We start from the raw sequence: 20702 nt of genomic DNA, 5'->3' as shown, positions 1-20702 counted from the left end.
TGAAAACGATATGTCCTATGCTTTTTTCAATTAATTCGATTGGTTAGAAGTTGTTACGCTTTTTCTCGAGCTGCCTGCTAGCCAATGAAAACCAGACATCTGTTCTGAACGGAGAGAAGCGCTTCAGCTGCATATAGCGGCATTTCAAGCTTCTCAGTTCAGCTTTTTAACAATAACGTGTAACTAGCCATAGCTATTTGTACTGCTACATGCAGTGTATATGTAATTAATTGTATTTATATATAGCTAATTGTATTTACAATTTTAGAGGGTGTCTATTTAGCAAGCTGAAATGACAACCATGTTGATGCTTTTGATGGCCGTATTGGTCGCATCAATTTTTGGCGAGTCCTCCGTTTATTTCCGAGAAGAATTTGAAGATGGGGGTAAGTTATGCATAAATACTAAACATATTCATTTTCAGTTTTTGGGCATTTTTAAATGTGATAAGAACATTTTTATGTGTTGGATGAGTGTCGCAGACACAACTTCATAGCCTGCTCACTTTATGCTAAATCAACTTGACATGCTCAATGTCATTCACGTTTAGATGACATGTTCTGATTTAGTGATTACTCATCCAAAATACCGTCAATGGATTCCACGTACTGCCCCCTATAATTTCCCCAGAACAACTACTTAGCTGCTTAGCCCTTGCCAAGTGACTGCACTCAGTGCTCAGGTGATTTACTCCTGATTTTGTATGACCATTTTGCAGATGCATGGAAAAGCCGATGGGTGGAATCCAAACACAAGTCAGATTATGGGAAGTTTGTTCATACTGCTGGGAAATTCTATGGTGATGTAGAGAGAAACAAAGGTGAGATCAAAGGTGCCTCTGTCTTACATCCATTTTAGGATCCAGCAAAAAGATCTAGTGCATCTAGCTGTTTCTCAATAGGTCATTTGAGCTGAGTTGCTCTTGGGTTGACTTGCGCTTTTGTTTAGTATTTCTTTTACGTTTAAAACAATTCAGGTCTTCAAACCAGCCAGGATGCTCGCTTTTACTCTGCATCCTCCCGCTTTGAGTCCGTCAGCAACAAAGACCAGGCACTGGTAATCCAGTTCACTGTGAAACATGAACAGAACATTGACTGTGGTGGAGGCTACATCAAGCTGTTCCCAGCTGATCTCAACCAGGAGGAAATGCATGGAGATTCCACATACAACATCATGTTTGGTGAGTCTACATTATGCGATTTGTAAGCGGAAACATTGGAGATTAGCCTACATATATGTAATGGTGGAATGGACCATTTGTCCCATTCTATATTGAGTCCCCTAGGTATTATTGTCATCAGTTGCCTGTACTTTATACCACATGCTATTGGCTGTGTGAAGCTAAGTTCCTGTGGTTGTTTTGTCTGTCTTAGGTCCTGACATCTGTGGTCCAGGTACTAAGAAAGTTCATGTGATCTTCAACTACAAAGGCAAGAATCACTTAATCAACAAAGACATAAGATGCAAGGTGAGAGAAGCACTGTTGTAGTTATTTTCTATTCAATGCTAGCAGTTGTATTCATCTTCTATCAGCTTCACCATCTGTTATCTGAAGTAACACTTCTGCTGTTCTACCTTTTTTCTCAGTAAGAAGTTAATCGTGTTGGAATTATATTTATTTTGTTGCAGTTTCTGAATGCGTTTAGTTGTTTTGTGGCTAAAACTGCCACCTTTTAAGTTATGCTTGTGTTTTCCCTAGGATGATGAATATACCCACCTGTACACACTGATAGTCAATCCGGATAACACCTACGAGGTGAAAATCGACAACAAGAAAGTTGAGTCTGGAAGCCTAGAGGAGGACTGGGACTTCCTTCCCTCCAAGAAGATAAAGGACCCTGATGCTGAGAAGCCAGATGACTGGGATGAGAAGGAGAACATTGATGATCCTGAAGACAAGAAACCGGAGGTGCATTCTTTAGTTTATCTTCTAAAACGCATCAGAACACAATCTAGGTTTCTGTAGAAAATGCAGATGCAAAGGACATCATTAAGCCACTGTTTTCTTTTAGGACTGGGATGTTGCTGAGAACATCCCTGACCCTGATGCCAAGAAGCCTGATGACTGGGATGATGAGATGGATGGTGAGTGGGAGCCTCCCATGGTCACGAACCCGGACTATAAGGTAAGCCTCCATGGTCGTGTGAACTGATGGCCACAAGAATCAGGTGTGCTTGTACTACACTAGGTGAGATGTCCTCTTGCCATTTTGACTAAGCTGTTTCTAGCTACTTGCTTAGGTACTTGGTTTGAATTTAAAACATTTTCCATAGGGAACAAACCACTTTCTGACATTGTTTTTCCCAGGGGGAGTGGAAACCCAAACAGATTGACAATCCTGCCTACAAGGGGAAATGGGTGCACCCTGAAATTGACAACCCAGAGTACACTGCTGACCCTGAAATCTACCAATATGCCAGCATGGGGGTGATTGGATTGGATTTGTGGCAGGTAAAGTGACTGACTCTGATCTTTGATTAATATGTGATGCTGTATGATTAACTTTGACTAATCTTTTGAGACTTTTTTTGTTTGTTGAGAATGTGAAATGTATTTTTCTTTCCGTTCTTTGAGTCTTAACTAATTACCTTTCATTATTTTACAGGTGAAGTCGGGCACTATTTTTGACAATTTCCTCATCACCAATGACCCAAAACTTGCAGAAGAAGTTGGGAACGAGACATGGGGTGCAACAAAGGTTAGTCGATGGTGTCTTGTTATTTACCACCATTTCCTGTTATTAGATTGAGTTGTCATAATGTAGCTTTTCTTAAAGGTGATATGTGCAGTATCTCCTATCCTGTCAATAACTGGGCTTTTTTTTCTGTTTACACAGGACCCTGAAAAGAAGATGAAGGACAGTATGGAAGAAGAGGAGAGAAAGAAACGTGAGGCAGAAGAGGTGAATAAAAAGGAGGAAGATGAAGATAAAGAGGAGAGGGAGGAGGATGAGGAAGAAGACTACAATGAGGAGGAAGAAGAGGAGGCAGAAACAGACTCTAAACTCAAGGATGAGTTATAAACTCAAACAGGAACTTCTGGAAAGGAACCCTGTCTACTATGAGCTATTGGCGCAAGGCTGGAGATTGGACTTTATTGGACGTTCTGTTCGTCATTGAAGCTGCCCATTTTATGTTTTGGTGGGAAGCTATTGTTTAAATTATATGACAAGGGAATGGGTACAAACTGAGTAAGGACAGCTTTGTCAAGGTTGGAGATGTTAGAAAGATTTTATCTTTAGATTTGATGAGATGAGCATTTTCTGGCAGTGATGTTATGCCAGCAATTGTTTTTGAGAAGTTAAATGTCTCCTCTGTAAACAAAGCTCTACTGCTAACTCTAAATTGTTTTCTTACTTAAGGATATTGACCATCTACAATTTCCTGACTTATCTTTACAGCAAAGTGTTTTGTTGGTCTTAATAATCGTACACATTTTTGTGCCTGTACCCTAAAGGGGTGTGTGTGGCATTAAGATGGCACTTCTCTTGTGTATTGGATATGGATTGAGTCTAATGCTTTTCTTTTTCTGCATATGATTTTCAACATAGTGCTGAGTGATTTACCAGAAATTTAGATTTATTTTTATTTTTTTGGTTTTCAAACAACTAAGGGACTGACATATATTCAATTATTTGAATTCAATTAGTTTTTTTTCATAATGGGCACATTGGAGAAACTTCAAAGATAAATATGATCCTGCCGGCACTGTGCGATGTAGTAGGGAGTTGTAGTTCCCAACATTCTGCTACTTCGTTAAAAAAAAATAAACTACAGTGCGCATCTACTTATCGGGTCTGTTTCTTTTACGCCTGCTACGGAAGAGGCAGAAGAATGCGAGACCGTGAGGGGATATAGAAAGCGGCTGTTGCTTTGCGAGGTGTCTACCTGACAATACATGATCTAAGTGAACGTCATAAAAGTTTGTCTTTACTTTGAACTACATTTTTTTTAAAAATGTTTAGATGGCATATGCAGCAGCTATGTAGACAGAGAAATTCGTCAAATAAAACAAATGTACACAACTGAAATATTGTAACGTGAAATTAAGTAACGAGCAGTCACTACCATTATTATTTGTATTAATTGTTTCATTCTGTTACAGCATTCAACACAAACACAAATAATCGAAATAGAAAACCATGGTTATTGTTTAATAATCAAACCGAAACCTGAACCGACCTCAAAAAGCACTAATCGTTCAGCACTATTTCAGCACAAAGGTGTGCTTGATTTAGGGTAACTACTCATTTTTCACGAATGGAACTGCTCAAGCACACTCAGGCTACCGTAAATCGAATTTTATGACAAATAACAAAAATTATCAGAATGCATGCATAAAGCCGTTCAGATATTCTAGAACACTAAGCAGGGGGGAGTGATGCCAGTCCATTGATATGTTTATTTTGGGGGCAATGTCAATTTATGTTGTGTTTTTACCCCTTTAGTTTTTATGTCAACGTTTCTGCTCTGCTGTACCCTAGAGACTTGTCCCAAGCTGATTGGATCTTGACCCTTTTGTAAAACATATTTTGTACAGGGGAGGATATGGATGGATGATCATTTGATTGTGCAAGAAATAAATTCTGATACACAGATTACTGTCCAATAATAAAACATAAAGGAAGTGAGTGTGACTCAATTATTGTTGCTTGCTCACAGTCCTCATTATTTATTGTATACTGCTCCCCAATTGATTGTGAGTGTCGCGTAATTTGAGGCGGGTAAATTGATATTGTAGAATAGATCTGGCGAATTTCATTTTACCGGTGGATAGTTTTGCAGCGTTGTAGGCAGCCATTCTTTGACCGGCATTAATCTGTTCATCTCATTCACATCAGCGGGCGCACTGCCTCAGTCCATCTGACGTAGCTGAGTGAACAACCCATTCCAGTACATTAACTCCAGCTCCAGGTTTTAAAGCCACCTCGAATCTATCGCAACCATACAGTGATCGCACCGCAGAATGAAGTAGTTAGTGGGAATAGAAACACTATGGCAGACAGTCTCTCTCTGACTCAGGTAACCATGTATTTTAACTCAAAATAAACGGTGATTAGTGTGTAGTTAACCTTGTTGTGCCAATTCATTTGAGGACTGTTGGTGGATTTGGACATATTAAAACGGGTGTGCCCCGCGGTCTCTTTAATTCTTTGGAAGTTCTCCCCAAGCTAGCTAGTTACGCCTGGGAAAAGTTTTGCCTCTTGGGGACTGCTAAGTAAGGGCGTAGTTAGCTAGCTAGGCTAACAGTAGCTACTTGTGTAGTGTCAATTTTGGAATGGTTGGATAAGTAGTTAGGTATAACTTTTGTGTACAGTAAAGTAGTTATTTTCTTTTGATTATATTAACTTAATTACTTTACTGCATCTTGAAGTAAAGGTAACGTTACTGTCCATAAGAAGAAAAACAAAGTGCATTTGCTGTTCCCGATGTGTCTTGTTCGACTGTCAAAATTGCTTTGCAATAGCAACGTTAGCTAGCGCAGCTAATTATACCAGTTTGCCCTCACAGTAGTATGCTGTATGAATCAGTCAGCTAGTTTAACAAAGCTAGCTAGTCTGTTAGCAACATAACGTTAGTAGGCTAGCTAGCTGCAACCTACTTTAACAACTCGCTGGATTAGTTAACGTTATTGTATTAGGTAGGGTATAACGTCTGCGTTATGTAGTTAACTAACTATCCAGTTGTAATAGTTTGCATTGCCAATGAAAAATGTTCAATTAACTTTGTTAGCTTGCTGTCATCACAGCTAGCTACTGAGATGAGGAACTAGCCGTCCGAAATGCCTCCGCATATAGGATAGATTGTATGGCTTATACATTGTGAGTGTGGAAATTATTTGCCAGTGCTGTATTGCAATTGACTAAACTAACTTAGTAAGTTTGGCTAACATTCTGACTATGGTCAAGGACTGTCATCTGATGATATTGTTATTCTCAGCTAGCTACATATTTTTACTGAATCATGCTTGCTTTAGCTATACATGTTACTAACTAACGTTAGCTATCTAATTATGCAATGATTAATGTCTTTGTCCTTTAGATATTACAATTTCTCACTATTTGCAGTGGCATGTTCTTTACCTAGGCTAAGCTATAGCTGTCCAAAATATACAAGACTACACTACATGTGGAGTTTAGTCAGCTAGCCAAAAGACTGGGGCTTTTAGCTACAGTTTGTGCCATTTCGTGGCAGCTAGTTTTTTTTTACGCCTGCTATGTTTGGTTACTTGACAGCAAGGCTGTGCATTGGAAGATAAAGGATTGAACAATAAAGTACTTTAGACACACCAGCACAGTATAGTATCTGTTGCAGTTTTGTGAAGGGAATGATTGGGAGTGTACACTGCTGTGCAATTAGTCACACACAGACTGTGTTTAGGCTGCCAACAGTTCCAGGCACAATTGTTTGCAAAAGAAAATGGGGAGGGTGGGGGAAAATAAATAGTGAATAATGATCAGATTATGAATTGACTATTAAAGTAACAGGAAATTAAAACAGCTTTTCAATGATCTACCTCCTATATGTTTTATAAAGCATTTCTGAATCAGCATATGCTATTGTAAATTTGCATTTTGTTCAAATTTTACATTAGCATTTTGTAAAAATACAAAGGAGAAGGTCACGTCCAATATTTAGCCTATTCACAGAGAAAGCTCTTACTGGTAGAACACTCCTATTGTGGATGCACCACCAGGAGCCACAGGAAGTGAATGTCAGGAAGTCCAGCTCATGTTTCTTTTTCCAGAAACCAGCAGAATATACCCCCCACCATCCCTTTATTACATTATTTGAGACATTTGTACTTGAACAGAAAATATTCTATAGTGCCTGTCTTTTTCATATTATCATAGGCAGATAACCATCTCTTCCTGATCTGATTGTATATGTAGACTAGGCTTAGGCTATTTGTTTTATTCATTGTGTAAAATATGTGCTAGTGTAGGCTACTTCATTTAGCCTGTTGGTTGGACTAAGCTTTCTACCTTTCAAACAACTTGGTTTCCTGAGGCACGCACACACAGTACTGAAATACACATTGCCAGCCTGTGGATGTATTAGCCTAAATGGCATTCAAACACTGTCTTGGTATTTCATGGAAGAGTAACTGGAAAATACGCACTGATTAATAACTATTAAGATGAACATGATGCAAAATGCTCAGAGTAAATATATTGATTTCCTGAAAAGTAAATAGGCCTATTCCCATCTGTAATGTATTAGCCTTGATTTTTGGCAGATGCAATGGACTACAGCCTTGGCCAGAAGTCAAACAAATTTTAACAAGTTGGTCTACTGTGAGTGTACTGTGTTCTAGACAGGGGTCTGGTTATTGAACTAGCTGATGCTTGCACAGACTGAGATGTAGGCTTAAGCCTAGCTTTATTTCATATTTTTCTATTCATAAGTCTTATCCTATGCTTTCTAGCTTTTGCAGTTTGGTTGAGGTTGTCCGTTTTTTTTTTATGATCAGAAAATGAATGTAGTGTTTTATGTCTCTCCACAGCTCTCAAGTGGAAATCCTGTCTATGAAAAATATTATCAACAGGTAAGGCGTCATTTCAAGGGGTCTTTTTATGATTTGTTATTGAGAAAATCTTATGGGTGGATTCCATGATTGTCTTAAACCTAGTACCTAGGTTTATAAGCTGAGTAAAAGAGAAGCTATCCTTTCGATGGTCTGTCAGGGCTGTTCAGATTAGGGCTCCAGATAGAATTGGAAATGCTGTGCCGCATTAGTTAGCAACTGCAGAGCTGCACTGAACATGTCTCCAGGCTTTTCTCCACTCTGTGATCTACTCTGTGCAAGAGGAAGCTTCTTTATGATTTTATTATAACTCTTTGCTAACCCTGTCAGTGCAGGCTCAAAGAGGGATATGTAAAATGGTTAGACACTGCAATGGGAAAATGTGATGGATTAAGGCCTCCCATGATATCAAAATATTAGCCTATACTCAAGCGTTTCTGTTCGTTCAATGGAATGTAATCTTAAAGTTGGCTGGAGATCTGGTGCTTTTACTGGCTAGTTCTTCTTTCTAGTGTTGACTAGTTTTGCCTGGTGGTGTAGGTTGACCCATCTGGTAGTGGACAGGTGGCAGCTGCTGATGCAGCCTTGTTCCTGAAGAGATCAGGCCTAGCAGACCTTGTCCTGGGCAAGGTAAGATAAGAGGAGACACAGCTCATGGCCAGACACCAAGCTATGGAACTTAACCAGTATGCTAGTTTGTGGGAATCTCTGTGTGACTGATGTATTTAAAATGTTTTCTTAGATCTGGGATTTGGCAGATTCAGAATGCAAGGGGTGCCTTAACAAACAGGTAGGCCAACTTTTAGGTAGTAGATTTCCAATGTCTTGTTAGAAGTATTAAAATATTCCTTGACTGTAGTAAGGTTCATGACAATACACTTCTGGCGGGTGGGAGCGTTGAGCCAGTAACCGAAAGGTTGCTGGATCGAATCCCCGAGCTCACAAGGTAAAAACCCCACTGTTCCTTGGGAGCCAACAATGTCGATTAAGGCAGCCCACCCCCTCTCTGATTCAGAGGGGTTGGGTTAATGCGGAAGACACATTTCAGTTGAATGCATTCAGTTGTCCAACTGACTAGGTATCCCCCTTTCCCTTCTTGTCTCTGCTCCCATCAGCAATTCTTCATTGCTCTCCGGTTGGTGGCCTGTGCCCAAAATGGACTGGAGGTGGCACTCAAGAGTCTAAATTTGGCAGTTTCTCTCCCAAAGTTTGTGAGTACAATCATCGCTGACGCCAGATGAAAACCTGTCAACTTTAGCATGCTGACAACTTTCTACCGCATTTTCTTTATATCTGAAAGGTATTGCCGGTAACAAAGCCTGTATTTTAATTTCCACCAACTGAGATAGTCATGATTGCGGTATTATGTTTCAAAGTCTTGCCAATGCCTCGGTATAAAAATTTGCCTTTCATCTTACCGACTTTTGCACTCATTAAATCTTGAACATTCTATTATTGTCCGACATCAAATTTGTCCTCGTTATACACAAAGCTTCACAGAAATGCTTTTAATGCATTTATTCTCTCAATTTAAGTGTTTGTGTGTATATATACAGTACCAGTAAAAAAGTTGGACACCTACTCATTCAAGGGTTTGTCTTTAGTTTTACTAGTTTCTACATTGTAGAATAATAGTGACGATATCAAAACTATGAAATAACACATTTGGAATCATGTAGTAACCAAAAAAGTGTTAAACAAATCAAAATATATTTTCAAATGGCCACCCTTTGCTGTGATGACAGCTTTTCACACTCTTGGCATTCTCTCAACCAGCTTCATGAGGTAGTCACCTGGAATGCATTTCATTTCAATTCATTTTTATTTCACCTTTATTTAACCAGGTAGGCTAGTTGAGAGCAAGTTCTCATTTGCAACTGCGACCTGGCCAAGATAAAGCAAAGCAGTTTGACGCATACAACAACAGTTACACATTGAATAAACAAACATGCAATCAATAATACAGTAGAAAAATCTATATACAGCATGTGCAAATGAGGTAAGGCAATAAATAGGCCATGGTGGCGAAGTAATTACAATATAGCAATTAAACACTGGAATGGTAGAATGTGCAGAAGATGAATGTTCAAGTAGAGCTACTGGGGTGCAAAGGAGCAAGATAAATAAATACAGTATGGGAATGAGGTAGATTGAATGGGCTATTTACAGATGAGCTATGTACAGGTGCAGTGATCTGTGAGCTCCTCTGACAGCTGGTGCTTATAGCTAGTGAGGGAGGTAAGAGTCTCCAGCTTTAGTGATTTTTGCAGTTCGTTCCAGTCATTGGCAGCAGAGAACTGGAAGGAGAGGCGGCCAAAGGAAGAATTGGCTTTGGGGGTGACCAGTGAGATATACCTGCTGGAGCGCGTGCTACGGGTGGGTGCTGCTATGGTGACCAGTGAGCTGAGATAAGGCGGGGCTTTACCTAGTAGAGACTTATAGATGACCTGGATCCAGTGGGTTTGGTGACGAGTATGAAGCGAGGGCCAGCCAACGAGAGCGTACAGATCGCAGTGGTGGGTAGTATATGGGGCTTTGGTGACAAAACGGATGGCACTGTGATAGACTGCATCCAATTTGCTGAGTAGAGTGTTGGCGGCTATTTTGTAAATGACATCGCCGAAGTCGAGGATCGGTAAGATGGTCAGTTTTACGAGGGTATGTTTGGCAGCATGAGTGAAGGATGCTTTGTTGTGAAATAGGAAGCCGTTTCTAGATTTTAATTTTGGATTGGAGATGTTTAATGTGAGCCTGGAAGGAGAGTTTAGAGTCTAACCAGACACCTAGGTAGTTGTCCACATAGTCAGAACCGCCCAGAGTAGGGATGCTGGACTGGCGGGCAGGTGCAGGCAGCGATCGGTTGAAGAGCATGCATTTACTTTTACTTGCATTTAAGAGCAGTTGGAGGCCACGGAACGAGAGTTGTATGGCATTGAAGCTCATCTGGAGGTTAGTTAACACAGTGTCCAAAGAAGGGCCAGAGGTATACAGAATGGTGTCGTCTGCGTAGAGGTGGATCAAAGAATCACCCACAGCAAGAGCGACATAATTGATATATACAGAGAAAAGAGTCGGCCCGAGAATTGAACCTTGTGGTACCCCCATAGAGACTGCCAGAGGTCTGGACAACAGGCCCTCCGATTTGACACACTGAACTCTGTCTGAGAAGTAGTTGGTGAACCAGGCGAGGCAATCATTTGAGAAATCAAGGCTGTTGAGTCTGCCAATAAGAATGTTGTGATTGACAGAGTTGAAAGCCTTGCCCAGGTCGATGAATACGGCTGCACAGTATTGTCTCTTATCAATGGCGGTTATGAAATCGTTTAGGACCTTGAGCGTGGCTGAGATGCACCCATGACCAGCTCTGAAACCAGATTGCATAGCGGAGAAGATACGGTGGGATTCGAAATGGTCGGTAATCTGTTTGTTAACTTGGCTTTCGAAGACCTTAGAAAGGCAGGGTAGAATAGCTATAGGTCTGTAGCAGTTTGGGTCTAGAGTGTCTCCCCCTCTTCAAGACGTGATGACAGAGACCTAATCTGCAACCATTATCCAATCGTTGCCTCTTTCACTACGTGTGTGCAGACACCATTCTGTTGAGAGGCGTGGTAACCGGTGCTTAGGACCATCTTGGTAGCCACATTGTCGTAGATACGGTTGTTGTGGCGAGGCAGGAAGCCCCTCTGCAGCTTGTGCTCCAGGTGCATGTGGTTCTGAGGGGGATGACCGCGGCAGCTTTCCAATCTATGGGAATCTCAGACGATACGAAAGAGAGGTTGAACAGGCTAGTAATAGGGGTTGCAATAATTTCGGCAGATCATTTTAGAAAGAGGGTCCAGATTGTCTAGATTTGTAGGGGTCCAGATTTTGCATCTCTTTCATAACATCAGCCTTCTGGATTTGGGTGAAGAAGAAGTGGGGGAGGTTTGGGCGAGTTGCTGTGGGGAGCGCAGGGCTGTTGACCGGGGTAGGGGTAGCCAGGTGGAAAGCATGGCCAGCCGTAGAAAAATGCTTATTGAAATTCTCAGTTATAATGGATTTATTGGTGGTAACAGGTGTGCATTGTTAAAAGTTAATTTGTGGAATTTCTTTGAGCCAATCAGTTGTGACAAGGTAGGGTTGGTAAACAGAAGATAGCCCTATTTGGCAAAAGACCAAGTCCATATTATGGCAGTAACAGCTCAAACGAAGAGAAACGACAGTCCATCATCACTTTATGACATGAAGGTAAGTCAATCTGGAAAATTTCAAGAATGCATGAGGATCGCCACAGGAAGACCCAGAGTAACCTCTGCTGCAGAGGAACAGTTCATTAGTTACCAGCCTCAGAAATTGCAGCTCAAATAAGAGTTCAATTAAGACACATCTCAACATCAGCTGTTCAGAGGAGACTGCGTGAATCAGGCCTTCATGGTCGAATTGCTGCAAAGAATCCACTGCTAAAGGACACCAATAAGAAGAAGAGAATTGTTTGGACCAAGAAACACGAGCAATGGACATTAGACCTGTGGAAATCTGTCCTTTGGTCTGATTAGTCAAAATGAGAGGTTCCAACCGACGTGTCTTTGAGAGACGCAGAGTCGGTGAACGGAAGATATTCACATTTGTGGTTCCCACCTTGAAGCATGGAGGAGGAAGTGTGATGGTGTGCTTTGCTGGTGACAGAAGGGTTATTTGACCAAGAAGGAGAGTGATGGTGCTGCATCAGATGACCTGGCCTCCACAATCACCCGACCTCAACCCAATTGAGATGGTTTGGGATGATTTGGACCGCAGAGTGACGGAAAAGCTGCCAACAAGTGTTCAGCATATGTGGGAACTCCTTCAAGACTGTTGGAAAAGCATTCCAGATAAAGCTGGTTGAGAGAATGCCAAGAGTGTGCAAAGCTGTCATTGAGGCAAAGGGTGGCTACTTTGAAAGATAAAATATATTTTGATTTGTTTAACAATTTTTTTTGGTTACTGCATGATTCCGAATCTGTTATTTCATAGTTGTGATGTCTTCCCTATTATTCTACAATGTAGAAAATAGTAAAATAAAGAAAAACCCTTGAATGAGTACATGTGTCCAAACTTTTGACAGGTACTGTATACTGAATAAAAATATAACCGCAACATGTAAAGTGTTGGTCCCATGTTTCATGACCTGAAATAAAAGATCCTTGAAATGTTCCATATGCACAAAAAGATTATTTGTCAAAATTTGTGCACAAATTTGTTTACATCCCTGTTAGTGAGCATTTCTCCTTTGCCAAGATAATCAATCCACCTGACAGGTGTGGCATATCAAGAAGCTGATTAAACGGCATGATTATTACGACAGGTGAACCTTGTGCTGGGAACGAACATATGAAAATGTATGCACTCACTACTGTAAGTCACTCTGGATAAGAGTGTCTGCTAAATGACTCAAATGTAAAAATGCGACAATAACAGACCACTCTAAAATGTGCAGTTTTGTCACAGAACACAATGCCACAGATGTCTCAAGTTTTGAAGGAGTGCGCCATTGGCATGCAAACTGCAGGAATGTCCACCAGAGCTGTTGCCAGAGAATTGAATGTTCATTTCCCTACCATAAGCCACCTCCAACGTTGTTTAAGAGTATTTGGCAGTACGTCCAACCAGCAACACCTCCGCAGACGAGATGTAACTATGCCAGCCCAGGACCTCCACATCCGACTTCTTCACCTGTGGGATCGTCTGAGACCAGCCACCCGGACAGCTGATGAAGCTGTGCATTTGCACAACCTAAGAATTTCTGCACAAACTGTCTCGGGGAATTATCCTTACTATAAAATGTGTTGGCTGTGATCAGGTCATGGGAATGTAAATGTAGTGTCTCTTTTAAAAACCTAAATAAAGTACAATTGATTTAATTTGCATGGCACAGCCATGTACCCTACAGACCAGTAACATAATTAAACTCAAAATATTTTGCAGGTTTTTCTACTTACAAAGCATGTAGAGGTCTGTAATTTTTATCATAGGTAGTACACTTCAACTGTGAGAGACTGAATCTAAAAAAAAAAAAATCCAGAAAATCACATTGTATGAATCTTAAGTAATGTCATGCAATAAAATGCAAATGAATAAGTATTTGATACATCAGAAAAGCAGAACTTAATATTTTAGTACAGAAACCTTTGTTTGCAATTACAGAGATCATACGTTTCCTGTAGTTCTTGACCAGGTTTGCACACACTGCAGCAGGGATTTTGGCCCACTCCTCCATACAGACCTTCTCCAGATCCTTCAGGTTTCGGGGCTGTCGCTGGGCAATACGGACTTTCAGCTCCCTCCAAAGATTTTCTATTGGGTTCAGGTCTGGAGACTGGCTAGGCCACTCCAGGACCTTGAGATGCTTCTTACAGAGCCACTCCTTAGTTGCCCTGGCTGTGTGTTTCGGGTCGGTGTCATGCTGGAAGACCCAGCCACGACCCATCTCCAATGCTCTTACTGAGGGAAGGAGGTTGTTGGCCAAGATCTCGCTATACATGGCCCCATCCATCCTCCTCTCAATACGGTGCAGTCGTCCTGTCCCCTTATGCAGAAAAGCATCCCCAAAGAATGATGTTTCCACCTCCATGCTTCACGGTTGGGATGGTGTTCTTGGGGTTGTACTCATCCTTCTTCTTCCTCCAAACACGGCGAGTGGAGTTTAGACCAAAAAGCTCTATTTTTGTCTCATCAGACCACATGACCTTCTCCCATTCCTCCTCTGGATCATCCAGATGGTCATTGGCAAACTTCAGATGGGCCTGGACATGCGCTGGCTTGAGCAGAGGGACCTTGCGTGCGCTGCAGGATTTTAATCCATGACGGCGTTGTCACGTTCCTGACCTGTTTTCTGTTGTTTTTGTAAGTGTATAATGGTCAGGGCGTGAGTTTTGGGTGGGCAGTCTATGTTTTCTGTTTCTATGTTGGTTTTGGGTTGCCTGGTATGGCTCTTAATTAGAGGCAGGTGTTTTGCGTTTTCCTCTAATTGAGAGTCATATTTAGGTAGGGTGTTCTCACTGTTTGTTTGTGGGTGATTGTCTCCTGTTTCGTCCATGTCTGTACCATACGGGACTGTTTGGCTGTTCGTTCGTTTTGATGTAGTCTGTTCCTGTCCGTGAGTTCTACGTTTAGTTATGTAAGTTCATGTTCAGGTTTCGTCTACGTCGTTTTCTTGTTTTGTAATTTTGTAAGTGTTTTGTTTTCGTGTTGCCGTCGTATTCAAATAAAGAGATGGCTTATTTCCCTACTGCTGCGTATTGGTCCACTGATCCTTCTCTCCTCTCCTCGTCTGAGGAAGAGGAGGACAACAGCCCTTACAGAATCACCCACCAAACTAGGACCAAGCGGCAAGGGAAAGCTCAACAGAGCAACCAGGATTCCTGGACTTGGGAGGAGATCCTGGACGGTAAAGGACCCTGGGCTCAGCCAGGGGAATATCGCCGTCCCAAGGCGGAGTTGGAAGCAGCGAAGGCAGAGAGGCGCTGGTATGAGGAGGCAGCGCGGCGACGCGGTTGGGAGCCCGTGAGTCAGACCCAAAAATTTCTTGGGGGGGGCACACGAGGAGTGTGGCAAAGCCGGGTAGGATACCTGAGCCAACTCCCCGTGCTTACCGTGGAGTGAGAGGGCGTCGTACTGGTAAGACACCGTGTTATGCGGTAAAGCGCACGGTGTCCCCAGTACGCGTGCTTAGCCCAGTGCGGGCTATTCCACCTTGCCGCACTGGGAGGGCTAAGTTGGGCATCGAGCTGGATGTTATGAAGCCGGCCCAACGCATCTGGCCACCAGTGCGTCTCCTCGGGCCGGCATACATGGCACCAGCCTTACGAATGGTGTTCCCGGTTTGCCAGTATAGCCCAGTGCGGGCTATTCCACCTCGCCGCACTGGCAGGGCTACGGGCACCATTCAACCTGGTAAGGTTGGGCAGGCTCGGTGCTCAAGAGCACGTGTCCTCCTTCACGGTCCGGTATACCCGGTGCCACCTCCATGTACCAGTCCTCCGGTGGCAGCCCCCCGTACCAGGCTGTCTCTCTGGGTTCTCTCTCCAGCTGTTTCCTCCTCTCCAGCGCAGCCAGTGCCTATACCACGCACCAGGCTGTCTCTCCGTCTCCTCCCTACAGAGCCGTCCTGCAATGACCAGCCAGAGCCGTCCAGCCGGGACCTGCCAGAGCCGTCCAGCCGGGACCTGCCAGAGCCGTCCAGCCGGGACCTGCCAGAGCCGTCCAGCCGGGACCTGCCAGAGCCGTCCAGCCGGGACCTGCCAGAGCCCCTCGGCCGGGACCTGCCAGAGCCCCTCGGCCGGGACCTGCCAGAGCCCCTCGGCCGGGACCTGCCAGAGCCCCTCGGCCGGGACCTGCCAGAGCCCCTCGGCCGGGACCTGCCAGAGCCCCTCGGCCGGGACCTGCCAGAGCCCCTCGGCCGGGACCTGCCAGAGCCCCTCGGCCGGGACCTGCCCCTTGTCCCGGTGCTGCCCCTTGTCCCGGTGCTGGCCGTTCATTTAGGGGGTTTTAGTTGGAGGGTGGTCATTGGGAGGGGAATACAGAAGCGGGGAGTGACTATGGTGGTGTGGGGACAGCGTCCGGAGCCTGAGCCACCACCGTGGTCAACTGCCCACCCAGACCCTCCCCTGGACTTTGTGCTGGTGCGCCCGGCGTTCGCACCTTAAGGGGGGGGGTTCTGTCACGTTCCTGACCTGTTTTCTGTTGTTTTTGAATGTGTATAATGGTCAGGGCGTGAGTTTTGGGTGGGCAGTCTATGTTTTCTGTTTCTATGTTGGTTTTGGGTTGCCTGGTATGGCTCTTAATTAGAGGCAGGTGTTTTGCGTTTTCCTCTAATTGAGAGTCATATTTAGGTAGGGTGTTCTCACTGTTTGTTTGTGGGTGATTGTCTCCTGTTTCGTCCATGTCTGTACCATACGGGACTGTTTGGCTGTTCGTTCGTTTGATGTAGTCTGTTCCTGTCCGTGAGTTCTACGTTTAGTTATGTAACTTCATGTTCAGGTTTTCGTCTACGTCGTTTTCTTATATTGTAATTTTGTAAGTGTTTTGTTTTCGTTTTGCCGTCGTATTCAAATAAAGAGATGGCTTATTTTCCTACTGCTGCGTATTGGTCCACTGATCCTTCTCTCCTCTCCTCGTCTGAGGAAGAGGAGGACAACAGCCCTTACAGGCGTAGTGTGTTACTAATGGTTTTCTTTGAGACTGTGGTCCCAGCTCTCTTCAGGTCATCAGGTCATTGACCAGGTCCTGCCGTGTAGTTCTGGGCTGATTCCTCACCTTCCTCATGATCATTGATGCCCCACGAGGTGAGATCTTGCATGGAGCCCCAGACCGAGGGTGATTGACCGTCATCTTGAACTTCTTCCATTTTCTAATAATTGCACCAACAGTTGTTGCCTTCTCACCAAGCTGCTTGCCTATTGTCCTGTAGCCCATCCCAGCCTTGTGCAGGTCTACAATTTTTTCCCTGATGTCCTTACACAGCTCTCTGGTCTTGGCCATTGTGGAGAGGTTGGAGTCTGTTTGAGTGTGTGGACAGGTGTCTTGTATACAGGTAACGAGTTCAAACAGGTGCGGTTAATACAGGTAATGAGTGGAGAACAGGAGGGCTTCTTAAAGAAACTAACAGGTCTGTGAGAGCCGGAATTCTTACTTGTTGGTAGGTGATCAAATACTTATGTCATGTAATTAAATGCAAATAAATTACTTAATCATACAATGTGATTTTTCTGGATTTTTGTTTTAGATTCCGTCTCACAGTTGAAGTGTACCTATGATAAAAATGACAGACCTCTACATGCTTTGTAAGTAGGAAACACTGCCGATTTTGCAGGTTATCAAATACTTGTTCTCCCCACTGTATATGTGTGTGTGTGTGTGTCTATATATAAATATATATATATACTGCTAAAAAAAATAAAGGGAACACTTAAACAACACAATGTAACTCCAAGTCAATCACACTTCTGTGAAATCAAACTGTCCACTTAGGAAGCAACACTGATTGACAATAAATTTCACATACTGTTGTGCAAATGGAATAGACAAAAGGTGGAAATTATAGGCAATTAGCAAGACACCCCCAATAAAGGAGTTATTCTGCAGGTGGTGACCACAGACCACTTCTCAGTTCCTATGCTTCCTGGCTGATGTTTTGGTCACTTTTGAATGCTGGCGGTGCTTTCACTCTAGTGGTAGCACGAGACGGAGTCTACAACCCACATAAGTGGCTCAGGTAGTGCAGCTCATCCAGAATGGCACATCAATGCGAGCTGTGGCAAGAAGGTTTGCTGTGTCTGTCAGCGTAGTGTCCAGAGCATGGAGGCGCTACCAGGAGACAGGCCAGTACATCAGGAGAAGTGGAGGAGGCCGTAGGAGGGCAACAACCCAGCAGCAGGACCGCTACCTCCGCCTTTGTGCAAGGAGGAGCACTGCCAGAGCCCTGCAAAATGACCTCCAGCAAGCCACAAATGTGCATGTGTCAGCATATGGTCTCACAAGGGGTCTGAGGATCTCATCTCGGTACCTAATGGCAGTCAGGCTACCTCTGGCGAGCACATGGAGGGCTGTGCGGCCCCACAAAGAAATGCCACCCAACACCATGACTGACCCACCGCCAAACCGGTCATGCTGGAGGATGTTGCAGTCAGCAGAACGAGTCTCCAGACTCTGTCACGTCTGTCACATGTGCTCATGTGCTCAGTGTGAACCTGCTTTCATCTGTGAGCACAGGGGCGCCAGTGCACAGGGCGCCAGTGGCGAATTTGCCAATCTTGGTGTTCTCTGGCAAATGCCAAACGTCCTGCACGGTGTTGGGCTGTAAGCACAACCCCCACCTGTGGACGTCGGGCCCTCATACCACCCTCTTGGAGTCTGTTTCTGACCGTTTGAGCAGACACATGCACATTTGTGGCCTGCTGGAGGTCATTTTGCAGGGCTCTGGCATTGCTCCTCCTGCTCAAAGGCGGAGGTAGCGGTCCTGCTGCTGGGTTGTTGCCCTCCTACGGCCTCCTCCACGTCTCCTGATGTACTGGCCTGTCTCCTGGTAGCGCCTCCATGCTCCGGACACTATGCTGACAGACACAGCAAACCTTCTTGCCACAGCTCGCATTGATGTGCTATCCTGGATGAGCTGCACTACCTGAGCCACTTGTGTGGGTTGTAGACTCCGTCTCATGCTACCACTAGAGTGAAAGCACCGCCAGCATTCAAAAGTGACCAAAACATCAGCCAGGAAGCATAGGAAATGAGAAGTGGTCTGTGGTCACCACCTGCAGAATAACTCCTTTATTGGGGGTGTCTTGCTAATTGCCTATAATTTCCACCTTTTGTCTATTCCATTTGCACAACAGTATGTGAAATTTATTGTCAATCAGTGTTGCTTCCTAAGTGGACAGTTTGATTTCACAGAAGTGCGATTGACTTGGAGTTACATTGTGTTGTTTAAGTGTTCCCTTTTATTTTTTTGAGCAGTGTGTGTGTGTGTGTGTGTGTGTATGTATATGTGTATATATATATATATATATATATATATATATATATATATATATATATATATATATATATATATATATATATTATACACACATATATATATTATACACACATATATATATTACACACTCCATTAGGAATTTGTGCTTTGAGCTGAAAAGGGAACCTTTGTTGATGATGCAACTTTTCTCCTCAGCATGACACAAGCAGCCCACTTCTACCTGGGGGAGTGTCCATTGACGGCCCATGGGTGGTCAAGGTGAGGGGAACTTACTATTTCTTTAAAAAAATGTAGCCTGGTCATTTTGACCTGATCCCTTTTATAATGAAAGCAGAAGCAAAGAGCATGAACGGATTACACATTTATTTGAATGTTTACTTCATTCAAATCCATTTTTCAAAGCCATGTAAGGGGAGTTCTCAACTTTGCAAAATCAACCTGATTAATTTTATCTGAAGTAGAAATTGCTTCAATCATGCACCTATATCATGTCTTTATCTTTTCAGACGGAAGAGAAGCTGAAATTTGATGCCGTCTTCGATAGCCTCTCCCCTGTTAGTGGCATGCTCTCTGGGGAGAAGGTAAAGCCAGTGTTGCTGAACTCTAAACTTCCAGTGGATGTACTGGGAAGGGTAAGCAGCATAGCATATCTACAGGGCTCATAATGAATTAGTTATGATGGCTGTCAGAGTAAATGTGTATGCCCAATTGCCCACTGGAGGGTGGTCTTGTGTTTTTAAACATAGCCGCTGCTTTTAAAACGCTTGACTGCGTTGTAATTTGTTACATAACATTGATCTGCTTTAAGTCCACGACTGCTCTATTTTATCGACTAGATACATATTGTTCTTATTTTTTGACTTACTGCTGAATGGACTGAATTCCCTAAATGTTGCAGGTATGGGAACTGAGTGACCTAGACAGAGATGGTATGCTTGACCGAGATGAGTTTGCTGTGGTAAGGAATAGATTTATCTTTAAAGTGGAAAGAGATGAGGAAATTCATGCAGAAGAAATTTAGCCTGTCACTAACTGCCAACTTATTTTATTTTTTTATTTTTTTTACACTGCCCTTGAGCCCATTTTCTGGATAGCCTTCTCCAGCTTTTATTTTTATTTAATCGATATTTGTTTGCACTCGTACGCTTGGCTTCAAGGCATCCTTGCTTTCTATCAAGGATCCTGTATCTCAAAATTGAGCACTTTTTGAATCAGGGTTGTGCTATTTTTGAAGTTCTCACATTTTAATGCACTTATGTAATTGCCAGATGCTTGCTGTCAAATCTTTAGTATGTGCAAGGAGGAAATGTGGACTCCGCTGTAAGATTTAGTGTGTGCTTCTCGAAAAAAATAAGTTGTTTGAAAATATAGGACTTCCCCAATCTTATATTGAAATGACATGATAGGCAGATTTATAGATGTGTGTCTGTTCTCCTTTATTAGGCCATGTACCTTGTCTACAGAGCTCTGGAGGGGGAGCCCGTGCCCATGTGTCTACCTGCTCCTCTAGTGCCCCCCTCCAAGAGGAAAAAGCCCCCTGTCTCTGTACCCCCAGTGATGCCCCTTTTACCCTCACCCCCCTCCATCAAAGAGAGCCGCTCCTCCCTTTCAGGGTCCAAAACCCTGCCCTCCAAACCAGCCATGACCCCAGTCACAGTGAGTATAATATTCATCCCGGCATGA

At 43.4% G+C, this 20702-nt stretch overlaps 2 protein-coding genes across 6 annotated transcripts in view; both read left to right on the top strand.

Moving 5' to 3' along the window:
- The first annotated feature begins 99 nt into the window (after window positions 1-99).
- LOC129855277 (calreticulin-like) lies at window positions 100-4031 on the top strand. Its single transcript, XM_055922762.1, has 9 exons — window positions 100-386; window positions 719-820; window positions 977-1180; window positions 1374-1468; window positions 1700-1909; window positions 2013-2126; window positions 2309-2452; window positions 2607-2699; window positions 2838-4031. Exons 1-9 carry the CDS (start codon window positions 293-295, stop codon window positions 3021-3023), a joined length of 1242 nt encoding a protein of 413 aa, XP_055778737.1. The 5' UTR covers window positions 100-292; the 3' UTR covers window positions 3024-4031.
- An 864-nt stretch (window positions 4032-4895) lies between these two features.
- LOC129855276 (epidermal growth factor receptor substrate 15-like) overlaps window positions 4896-20702 on the top strand; it is a 41911-nt gene continuing 26104 nt past the window's right edge. For 3 of the 5 annotated variants that reach the window (XM_055922760.1, XM_055922759.1, XM_055922756.1), the window contains exons 1-9: window positions 4897-5022; window positions 7508-7549; window positions 8069-8158; window positions 8271-8318; window positions 8644-8739; window positions 19215-19277; window positions 19526-19651; window positions 19918-19977; window positions 20463-20675. In XM_055922760.1, the coding sequence (XP_055778735.1) occupies window positions 4996-5022; window positions 7508-7549; window positions 8069-8158; window positions 8271-8318; window positions 8644-8739; window positions 19215-19277; window positions 19526-19651; window positions 19918-19977; window positions 20463-20675 (765 nt within the window). In that variant the 5' untranslated portion in view covers window positions 4897-4995. Of the gene's footprint in view, window positions 5023-7507; window positions 7550-8068; window positions 8159-8270; window positions 8319-8643; window positions 8740-17309; window positions 17329-19214; window positions 19278-19525; window positions 19652-19917; window positions 19978-20462; window positions 20676-20702 lie in introns of those variants that run through there. The other 2 variants (XM_055922757.1, XM_055922761.1) reach the window with 2 other exon arrangements.

Source organism: Salvelinus fontinalis, chromosome 5 (genome assembly GCF_029448725.1).
Source record: "Salvelinus fontinalis isolate EN_2023a chromosome 5, ASM2944872v1, whole genome shotgun sequence".
Classification (NCBI taxonomy): Eukaryota; Metazoa; Chordata; class Actinopteri; order Salmoniformes; family Salmonidae; genus Salvelinus; species Salvelinus fontinalis.
This window is presented reverse-complemented; position numbering and strand designations above follow the sequence as displayed.